Source organism: Parambassis ranga, chromosome 22, assembly GCF_900634625.1.
Source record: "Parambassis ranga chromosome 22, fParRan2.1, whole genome shotgun sequence".
NCBI lineage: Eukaryota > Metazoa > Chordata > Actinopteri > Ambassidae > Parambassis > Parambassis ranga.
In genome coordinates, this window is record NC_041042.1 from 12,125,139 (window position 1) to 12,136,778 (window position 11,640).

The 11,640-nt window shown below is 42.0% G+C and overlaps 1 protein-coding gene across 2 annotated transcripts in view; it reads left to right on the top strand.

Annotated features, from left to right (window-relative positions):
• The window catches only part of sobpa (sine oculis binding protein homolog (Drosophila) a), a 32,517-nt gene extending 21,310 nt beyond the window's left edge, over nucleotides 1-11,207 (top strand). For both annotated transcript variants that reach the window (XM_028396343.1, XM_028396344.1), the window contains exons 6-7: nucleotides 3,628-5,644; nucleotides 6,942-11,207. In XM_028396343.1, coding sequence (XP_028252144.1) covers nucleotides 3,628-5,643 — 2,016 coding nt within the window. In that variant the 3' untranslated portion in view covers nucleotide 5,644; nucleotides 6,942-11,207. The remainder of the gene's footprint in view (nucleotides 1-3,627; nucleotides 5,645-6,941) is intronic.
• Nucleotides 11,208-11,640: the final 433 nt, after the last annotated feature.

The window sequence follows — 11,640 nt, forward strand, 5'->3', positions numbered from 1 at the left end:
CCCTTACTTACACCACACAATAGTGTTTTCCTGTTAAAAATTAAATGGATGAGATACAAGGTGTATTGATGAGGTATTTATCAGTGCATTTGGTTATGTTGTTTGTAGCCCTTATACTAAGATAAGATGCAGGCGTTAGCGTCATATTTAGTGTATTGATCTTCTCATTTTAGGAGTAAAACACTTTCCTAAAATGTCTTTAGGCTATAATGTCCCATGTGAAAGAGCAAACATATAGGTCAGTGTGATATATGTAAAAACAGTGAGAAGGGATTCTGTCTTCAGTCTGCTGCAGTGACATTCGAACACAATCTGGCAGGTCTGTCTCATCATTCTTTGCAGCTGAAGTTATTTTACTCACTGTGTGTGCGCGAGTGTGTGCTGTGAAATATAGTGCAATTGAGCTTCACCTGGCCAAGAGAGAATGGCCTTTGTATGTCACATCTATAATGACTGATGGGATGGCTGGCTGTGATAAGAGCAGCCTCACAGGGAGTGTAGTTCTTCTCCTCTTGGGCTTTTATCTGCTGTTTAAAAATGTCCATGCTCCTTTCAGATTTTAATGATGAAGTTGGGTAGTGTAGCCATTATAAAACACAGGGAGAAGATACCAGATATGTTTCTCCTTTTGTAAGCCAGGTAATTATAACCATCACAACAATGAATGAGGACATAGTTTGGTTAATCACAGTAATAAGTCCACATGTTGCAGATGGTCTGTTAAGCATTGCCAAAGTTTAATTTTCTTGTGTAAACCTCGGTGTAAGCTTTACTTTGTTTTCCTTTTCCAGCAGACCAGGTGGTTTAAGATGACAGTCTGTTGCCACATAATCAAGCTTTGGGACTGAATCTGGCGTACAGCGAGCACAATGTTTCTGTTTGCCTTTCTTAACATCACTGAGTCGTCAGGAGTGGATACTTTGCTGCAGATTGTTTTGAGTGTAAGGAGACTTAATCAAAAAAACATGAGAAAGCCTTGCTTCAAGCACCTGGTTCATTTTCATGGGTTTAATCCGTGTGTTTTGCACCATGCGATTATGCCAGCAATCTGAGAAGTGTCAAAAGAATCGCGTATCGACCTTAACAAGGGGCTATACAAGCCTGTCCCTTGATGCACTTTTTCCTGCTTAACACTCCTCATTCTGTGTACCCTCTTCATCCTACATATAAAACCACTTCAGGAGCTGCATCCTCTTATGAAACCTTACAATCTCTGCACAGTCTGAAACTTGCATGCCTCTTAACCTTCCTCCTCTTCTTCCTCTTCATTATCTAAATCCCCCTCATCCTCTGAATCTCTTTAACATCTGCAGCCTCTTCCTCATTGCCTGAAACTTTCTCATCTTCTACAACTTGTTGGTCCGAAACCATCTCTTTCTTCTCTGTGACTGCAGCAATTAATTGCCCCTTGTTCTATCCCCCGAACCCTTAAGAATGTCCCCTCCCATCATTAACCAATTATGCACTAAAACCAGTTAATGTCATAGGATTCTTGAATTTCACTCGTCTCCTCCCCCGGTTGGAGGGTGAGAGGAGGAAGAACATGATGCCTGCTGAGGTGATTCCGCTTGTTTAGAAGCACGATAATTGTTGCAATGCAAATGGTTAAACTGCACCACCAATGCTGGTTCGTTGGCCACGATGGAAATAAATGACCATAATTACATTCAACTGCAAACATCTGTGTGCAGGAGTGAGGAGAGAGTGAGAGCGAGAAAGAGAAAGCACAACTCCATTAGCGTAATGCGCAGTGAAATTTCACTCACGGTGCAGAAAGTCGTTAAGTGCTCTCCATCTGTCTTTCTGAGTCGAGGAAAATTTCAGCACATTTATTATTTAAAATATCTTGGGCCTACCATTATCAAACTCAACTTGCGAGAGCACCCTTTTGACTTTTACTCAGTCATGGCTCATTGAATTAGCTGGGACCAAATGGGCAGTGAAAAGAATTCAAGTGACTGACATCTAAGCAGGTCCAGCACAGCGCTGAAATAGAGCAGTCATCATAGCTCAATCTCTGATCAATTTTTTTTCTGAGGTTCTGTGTGTTGTCCAGTTGCTTGTCCTGAACTCTATTCAGTCTTTAATTTATCCTCCCTGAGTGACCTAGCCTGATAACTCTACTAACTTATTACAACTTTTTCCACAAATGTCTCTGCTTGAATAAGTGCGGGTTGTGGTGTAATCTTTGCAAAGAACCTGGTGTTTTACACATGTCGCAGCTGTAGGACAGCCTGCCATGTATTCTTTTGTAACCCTGGATCGTGCTACATTGTCTCTCCCCAAAAGTCCAGTATCTTTCAGCTGCTGCCAGACTCGATACTGCCAAATAAACTGATGTTGCTATGCAGCATGTAAAAAGGAGTTTATCCACCTTCCGGTTGCATCCCTCAACTTATTAACATTCAGCAGGGGGGTTTAAGGGTCTGTGTGATGGATGGATGTCGTTGAAGGGTCTGACAACTGATTAATGCCTTAATTATCTCCAGCGAGGACCTGCCACTCCTCCAAGAGCTGACAGAGTGAGCTGTGTGTGGCCTGACGAGTAACGCCGTGTTCAGGGCTCGCCCACTGCTATCTGCTCTAGCAGGGTCACATTCATTTTCTTCCCCAAGAAAAATGTGCACGTTTTGCGCTGAAAAGGTGTATAACATTGATGAAACAGTGCAGCAAGACATTTTTGGGAACTTTGCCACTGCATTGACTAAGAAAGACAACTTTTCAGTTGAGCCTTAACATGTTAGGATTCAGCTACGGTTTGCTGTCTGCATGCAGAAGTGATCACGCCTTATAGCACCCCAGAGATACAGCTACACTTCTTCATTATAAATGAAATGATCAGTTCTGACGACACTTTAAAAATCTAAATGTGACAAATGTATTCAGACACAGATTTGTAATCATTTTAATAGCTATGGTTATACATAACGTAATTTAATGTTGTTTTACACAATTTGCAGATGTCACCAGGATACTTAAAGGATTTTTGCAAATACATCTATGTCTATTCCCTCAAAAAGTTTGGAAGTTCTCCAAAACTTGTTAAGAAAAATGCTTTTGACAGTCATTATTAATTTATGTTTGTGGGTACAAATTGAAACTGAGCAGCAGAGGTCAGTTTATCAGGCATTTATACAGATATATATACTGCTATCAAGCATTTAGGCTCACTTACCTCTGATATCTGTAGTCGGCTTAGCACACAATTCATTAACAAGTGTGGAAGGCCACTCAAGGGAAATCATCCTTTTGTCTTGTAGTGCTTGAGGGGTTGGTCTCTTAGAGACATATGGTAAAATGGGAAAGTGCCAGCTGAAGGTGTGAATGGGCATTTCTTGTTTGGATGGAAAGTTAAAGCCAATGGCAGAACAAAATTATGTGCAATTAACTTTACATACATGATTTAAATTGAAAATGGGCTTATACAAACTTCAAAGTTCAAAATTTTCAGTCAGAATCCTTCAAGATTTTTGTCTCTCCAGATGGTGTGGAGGCTGAGCTTCCACTTCATTAGGGTACCTCAAAGAGGATTGTGTTGTATTCCATCAAAAACAAATTAAAAGTCTTTTCTATACATGATGACAGGTGCTGATACGATTTATGTGTTTTGTTTGTCTTTTCTTGCAGGTGTGTGACTGGTGCAAACATATTCGCCACACTAAGGAGTACCTGGACTTTGGTACTGGTGAGCGGAGGCTGCAGTTCTGCAGTGCCAAATGTCTGAACCAATATAAGATGGACATTTTCTACAAGGAGACCCAGGCTGCCCTGCCTGGTGCACTGTGTAATCCAGGACATGCAGCAGGTGGGGAGGGTAAGCCAGAGTGTGGTGGAGGGGTGCAGCTACTCACCCCTGAATCTTGGGGAACGCCATTATCGGACCTCCGACGTAAGGCTCCCTCACCAGGGGGGCCTTCCTCCAACTCTGTTTTGGCTTCTTCTTCTTCAGTCACCTCTCCTTCAGACACTGCTGCTATCTGCTCCCCGTCCTCCTCCTCTTCAGCCAAAATCCCCACACCCAGACCTCACGAGAGCCCCACTCTTCCTCCGCCGCCTGTTCCCAACTTGCATCCACCAGTTGGTGTTCCATCCGGTAGCCCTCCCATGGTGATGACACCCAGGGGACCTATGCCCCTGCCTCTCTTTATGGAACACCAAATGATGCAGCAGATCCGTCCACCATTTCTTCGCCCCTCTGCCCACCCTGGAGGTCCAAACAGCCCCCTGTCAAACCCAATGATACCTGGAATTGGTCCACCTCCCCCTAGGAACCTTGGTCCAGCATCAAGCCCCATGCACAGGCCTATGCTGTCTCCACATGTCCACCCATCCAATCCGAACCCTGGCATGATTCCGCCACACCCTGGTCTCCCCATGCCAGGCCTTCCCCCTTTCCCACCAGTTAACATGATGCCCAATGGACCCATCCCCCTTCCCCCAATGATGAACTTTGGCATGCCATCTTTAGCCCCATTAGTACCTCCACCAACTCTCTTGGTCCCTTACCCTGTCATTGTACCCCTTCCAGTTCCAATCCCTATTCCAATCCCAATCCCTTTCAACTCAAAAACGTCCAGGGACCAACCTGAAAACAGTGGCTCTGTTCACAGTGCCCCAGAGTCCTCAGAGGCCTCCGCATCTGTGACCTACTCCCCAGGTTCCTCTGGAGGTGACAGAGGGGATCAGAAGTTAGAGCCAGCAAGTGGAGAACATGTGTCCCCAGTACGTTCAGAGAGAAGCCGGACAGCATTAGTGGATTTGACTGTAAAAGCAGAGGACAATGCAGGCAACCTTTGTCTGGCTAGTTGCCCTGGATCCATGGACGGAGTTATTGACCTAACAATGGGACAGAGGTCATGCCAACAGCAGGTAATTCAGAGGATGCTACCTGGGGTCAAGGTCAAGGTAGAGGCAGAGTCTGAATCAAGATCTCCACCAGCTACTAGACTGGAGAGAGAAGTGAGGGGCAAACATGATGGTGAAGAAGAGGCTCTTCTCTCTAAGCTGGAAGGGGCCTCACATCCTAGCACACTGGAATCACCAGCCCCACCTTGCAGCAACAACAGCCCCTTTAGTGAAGCTGATCCCTCAGTGAGCCAGCTAAGTCCTATTTCCAAACCCATAGGTAGCACAGTACGGACCCAGCCCTTACCCATGCCACACCTCCAAACTAGCCCTGCTGCCCCATGCAATGTAATTGTCAATGGCACAGGATGGCATTCGCTTCTCACTCCTGCGTTTGAGTCTTGCCCTGATCTAAAAGGAGACAGGGTTGTAGGAGACGGAGAAGCAAAAGAGCTGCCAGCCAACGGTGACCTGGAGCACGAAGCCCTGAAAGAGAACAATTGCTCAGTAGGTGAATGGGAGCCGGGAAAGCGAGTCTCAGCACAAGATGAGGTTGTGGCCACAGCAGAGGGTAAGCCAGATCCTGACTCCAACTTGGAAGAGGGTGAGCATGCCTATGCCCTGCCGTTGTTGTCAACAGGGGGCTGTGTTGTCATCCAGCCTGTGCCAAAGCCTGCCGCTGACAAGACGGCTATCCTGTCCTGCTCAATCAGTGCACCATTATCAGCAGCCGGGAGTCCTGAACTGGAGCCGCCAATGAAGAGAAGGTGTCTGCGAATTCGCAATCAAAATAAATGAGGTGAGTTCTCCCCAGAGTCACCTCACAAAAAGTTCACACAGGTTTATTCACTTACATCAGTGCCCATCACATTATCACACAGCTTGTTCTTTAAGATGTTTCTCAGAATATCAGTCATTTCCTTCACTCCTCCTATGTTCTATCTGTTTGATATTAATATTAATCTTCAAATCTGGAAACAGAATTATTTTATGTCTCAGAATTTTACATTGTGATGCTTAATTCAAGGCTGTGCACTCACACAGACAGTCAAACAGTTAGGTGATTACCCCAAAATGATGTCAAAGTGCATGCTTTGCAGACAGCAGGTGCTGTCTGGCGATGTATTTGAATGTCACCAGGGCCTTTTGCATGAGCTGGTTCTGAAAATTAGTAAAAAGATAAAATGATGCTGCACAACTTAAACAAGTTTTCATACTTCTAGATCATTTAGGCAGAACTATAATAGAATGAAACATTAAGACTTGAAATCAGATAAAAAATATGTATTCAAATAACAGCACACTAGATGTTCTGCATGTGTAGTCTGTTTTTTTTCCACATGAGCTTGCACATCACTCCCATTTTATCTGAAGAAGAGCACTTGTTGCTTCACAGTGACTGGCAGATTACCTCTTTGGGCTTCGGAATGAAAATAGGAAGTCTTTCATGGCAAAGGATTTAGTCAGCCCATTAATGGTAAATTTAATGATGCACTCCTGGAGTTATTAATTAAATGAAATTGTATTCAAGAGCAATTGAAGACCAATTCAGGTTGTGGTAACACGAGGCGAGTGCTCTGAATAAGATTAATTGGTTACGACAAAAGATGGAACTCAAGCACCGTGCACCTTTAGCACTGCTGAAAGCAAACCAGCAGCTGAAATGAACACAAGTGATGAACTGTAGCTTACTCTGATTTGACGCTGCACTATTTATGATTATTGATGTGAGAATCTCACCTTTTTATTATAAGGCAGCAACAAAATTAACAGGATTAAATAAAAAGTGTGAAAAAAATCCTTCACTGTTACAACCGCCAGGGATCATACAGGGGTAAAATGAATATCACAAGACATTCATTGTGAAACATCTAAAATATTATGTAAAATTTATGCCACCAAAGAAGCAGAAGCTGAATATTTCATTCTTTATTTGCCCAAAAGTGTCCTATGGCAGACACTGTACCAGCAAGAATAAACCCCAATTTAGGATTCACTGCTAACAATCTGCAAAATTAAAGGTGGGGCTGCCAGCTTGAATTTGTGCATCAACTTTACTGAAAACAGTGTGTTTCTCCTCCCACTGTGTTTCACAGATGGATGCTCTGAGGACCGTAGTGCCATCAATGACACTCACTTGTCCACCCCCACCTCCAAACCCTCACCACTCTGCACACACACACACACTCACTGTTCTCGCCCATCGTCCAGTCTACCAGCACCACTGATCGCCTTCGACGACCGACGAGAGTCCAAACAGACATGATGTTTCATAGCAGAGCGGACAGAACTTCTTTTATCTGTGAGACAGACAACTGCAGCAAAACAGCTTGACCTTCAAACTGAGGACAGTTTATTCCTACAACAGGAGGACTTTACCCCACTGCTTCTCTCCTCTCTCAGCCCACACTGCCCCCTTTAGACTTTCTCCAACCTCCCCCTTTCAAATGAGTGCTCTCTGTATTGTCCTTTACTATGGAACATAGCTGCTGAGCCTCAAAGAGAGATCGGTAAAATGCTCCTGTCCAACCTGGTGCCGCATCATTGGCACAAAATCTCTGCTAAGTGTGACTTTCCTCACTAAAGTACAGACTGATTTAATTAAATCTGGCCTTTGTTTGTCCACAACCAGCAAAAATGTCCTTGCCAACCTAACACCAAGTGTTCTGGGTGAGTCTGATAACAAGCATGAATACAGCGGAGGCAATATGACTAAAGGGCAATTTAAAAAAAAAAAATCTTTCAATCAGAGGCCGGAAAACTGTCCTCGTCCAAATCAGAGATAATGTTAACCTTCACCAGCAAGTAATGGTGTGTGGGTGGAATCTTGCCATTTTCGGTGGCATGTGTTTGCCCTTAAACTGAAGTTATTGTTACACAAGAGCAGGCCCGAGTTGTCACAAAGATCATTCCTGTTATTGACATTTTCAGCCTGTGTGCATTAACAGCAAGCCGAGCTGGTAACAGTAAAACAGGCCCCCGCTGCCTGAGAACATTTTAAGGCTTACTGCACAACCAAAAGAAGTGGGATGGCATGGCAATGTGGAAACTCTGCCAACATGCAAGGGGGTACTTGCTACCGCAGGCTAGTACTTAATCTTTTCTATAATACATTACCAGTGATGTTCCTGTCATGGGTTAGTTTGAGATTGCACTGAATTTAGAGGGGAAGCCAGCTCAGTCATAAATTATTCTAGAGCAAAAACTGCTGAAGTTACACCACGGAAGTATTTCAACAATACGTACAACTTGATTTTGGCAATAATTTGCAACACATTGCCTCCACTAACCCTGCCAAGTTACTTTTTTTTTGCCAATTCTTTATTTTTTTAACCCAAATTTTAAAGACAGTGTTGTCCTTGACTCAATGTCATGCTCTGTGTACAGCCTTTTGGGGCAGTTTATGTTAACGCAACACACACAAGTGTCACCCATCCAGTTTGATCTGATCCAGTTACACTGTGGCTTAAGCCTGTGAGCTGGGCACCGCCAGACAAAGGCAGCATTTAGTTTACACTCCTATGGAGGAGGTACGTTGTATCAGAGTGAGACAAGGTATTATCATTTGCCAAAGGCCTCTGGTGTGTTGAAACAAAACATGTCACCTTGGTTTTAGTGGAAATTGGATTTCAAACTGAGGATTTGACCAGATAATTTATAGTTGCCAAAATAACAAGCACTTATTTAAATAAAACATGAATAGAAAATACAAGAGGACTTAAGTGGATGTCAAAAGCAGTATTATTGTCATTTTTTATTTGTTGTTTTTTTTTGGGGGGGTTTACCCAACCCATAAATATGTCACTCTAAGTAGAGGGGAGTACAGTTCAGGTTTAAAAAGACAATGCAAAGTCATCCTCAATCAGGCATTACACTAGATATGAAGAGTGCTATGTAATCCCATCTCACTGTTTGTCCTGCTGGCTTTTTTTTTTCCTCTGTCACCTTGGGACACTGGGCCTCATGCAGGCAGAGATAGGCATGCTCTTATTTTTAATTATTCTCATGCTGTTGGTTGATTTCTGGGATACTTTGAGATTTTAGAAAGAGTTTGGTGTACTAAAATAGTACAGAGAGGTAAACACAAGATTCAATTTTGAATAACATAAAAAATAAGCAAAAATCAAAATTTAGACTCAGAACATAATCTTATAATTTGGCATTTCATTTGAAAGAAATGAATACTTTTTTCCCGATTAGTCCCACTTACGACTTTTTGTATCCAGATTTTGAACCTGAACCCTTATTGCCGTCGACAGGACACCTGTCAGTGCTGCCTCTCCAGTCAATTCTGGAATTCCTCATGTAAGACATCCTCCTGTTGTCATCATCATGGAGGTCTAAGCTTGAATAATGGGTGCTTTTGTATGTCAAACCATTTATTTTTTAAATTTAAGTCTTTTAACTCTTTTCTCTCTAACATCAGTACTGACGCTGTGTAAAACATCTGTTACACACTTCCTCTACCTTTTTTTGATGGTATCTCTTTAGTTCCTGAGCTGCCCTTACAGCATAGTGTTTCAGACATGTTACCTATGCTCCAATTTATGATCAATCAATGGTTAAAATATGGATGATTTGTGTTTGGTGCATCTGGATTTTACCTCTCGCAGAGAGAAATGATTTGTTGCTGCATGAGGCCCATTTTATCCACACACCTATTCACACAAGCATGTGCACACATGTCACACATCTACATACACAATGCTCATTGTAAACTTTGTGTACGTGTTTTGTGTGTGAGGTGCAAGCAAGAGAGCCCCGGCTGAGATTACAGAGTGTTGACTCAGAGTAAGCAGTGTGCAACTCTATCTGTTGCCTGTTCGTCAGGCATGTAGGCTTAGCTTCCCTATTGCCAAAGCCCAGTTTAGATGTCACTTTAAGCACTTCTTTGCGCCCCATTGCTTCATATGTCTGGAAGAAAAGGCAGTGAAAAATGCTCTGCTTTGTCTGCCGAACTGCTTTTGTCTTTAAGTAGAGATGTTTCTTTCTCTCTCTCTCTTCAAAATTGCATAATTCCTTGCAAGCTAAAAGCACAAAAAGTGCTTCTGTGAGGGGTGAGGTGATCGGGTCAGGATTTAGTGTCCATGTGTGGCCTAGTGAGTTCTTTTTTCATCCAAAATTCATTCCAAAAATAACTAACCTATTTGACAGAACTACTTGTTATCCCCTGGAAGAACTAGCCTAGCTCAGTATATCTGTATTTATTTACCACCTTGTTCTTGCTTTTTACTCCCTGTAGAACACATGCCAATTGCTTCAGTGACCCCTCTTCTGGTGCCCCCATCAGGCCAAATTTCAAATTTTAGTCTGTGTACTAGCTGATCTCTCAGACTAAGTAGGTCATACAGTTAATCTGAAATTTCATACGTGATGAACAACAATCCATTCATATGTCTGCTTTCTCTCCTGCTTGACACCTTTACACACACACACATACAGACACACACACAGGCTACAACAACATGTCCTATTGTGTCTGATCCTAATCTGCTGTGTTGGCGTTACAAGCAGTATGCTGTCCACGCCTGAGACGGACACTGAAGATATAAAAGCCTAACTTTCACATGGAAATCCTGGACCACTGAATCAGTCTTTGTGATGGCAACCAGACTTGTGACAAATCTCCAGCATTCCTTTTTTTTTGATGATGGACTGCAGGCCTGATCAACAGCCTGAATTATGCAATGACAACAAACTCTAAACTTAATAGAAACAAGCGGTCCACAGACAAAACAGAACATGAACGACTTCATGTTACTTTTCAAAAACAACAGAGAAGTTGCCTTAACTCTTGCTTGTATAATCTCCACAGTTAAGACAATGATGCTCGCTTGTAACAAAGACTCTCCCTTCTTTGTACAAAATAAAATATACCAGAAACAACAACTTTGTTATCTTGCTAGTGTCAATGTATAGATGATAAGCTTTTTTCTGTAACTTGTATGGACTGTCACATTTTTGCTAAGAAGAAGAAAAAAAAACCCTCCTCCCCAAGTTCCCTGTTCCTAAACATCCAATCTGTTCTACGTTTTAACTCGTGGTGGACTGTCAATCTTTTTGTGTACATTTTATAGTATTATTTATTGTTGACAAGATTTTGCATTTGCAGAAAAAAAAAAGAAAAAAGAAGTGAAGGTGGTTTGACCTGCGCATTCTATTCCGATGTAAATGCCTGGTGAAAACAGTGAAATCCTTTTTTTAATTATTAAAATGGACAAAATGGTGATATGAGGAGGTCTTTTTTTATTATGACGTTATAACAAGTGGCCAAATTGCTTTGGAATTTTTTTTAATTTGTTAGTTTTTTGTGTTGTAACAGTATTTGTTTCATTCAGTGAATTGCCCATGAAGACAAATAAATAAGAGGCACACACAACTCAGTTTCAGTTGGCTCTTATCTGTTCAAAAGACAAAGAACACGCACATGAAAAGTACCGTAATACAAAATGACCTGAGGTTTTGACGTGGTTAATTTCTATATTATATTACTTACAACATGTAAAACATTTCAACCAACAGAATTTGTAAAACATATTATTAATAAGTTACACATGAACTTCAGTGCTGTCACATTTTAATTGCAAGTTTTAATACAAACGCTGATTTAAAAAAAAAAAAGGTGTGCAGGAAAAAAGAAAAGTGTCACAAAAGGTGGCTACATACTGTGCACCAAAGATATAATTTAAAAAAAAATATTCCAAGACCACATAAAGAAGCTAGATAAGACATTAGGTCCTTTAAATATGCTGTCTAAGCCATATTTATATCAGGTTTGGGATGGAAAACATTGTA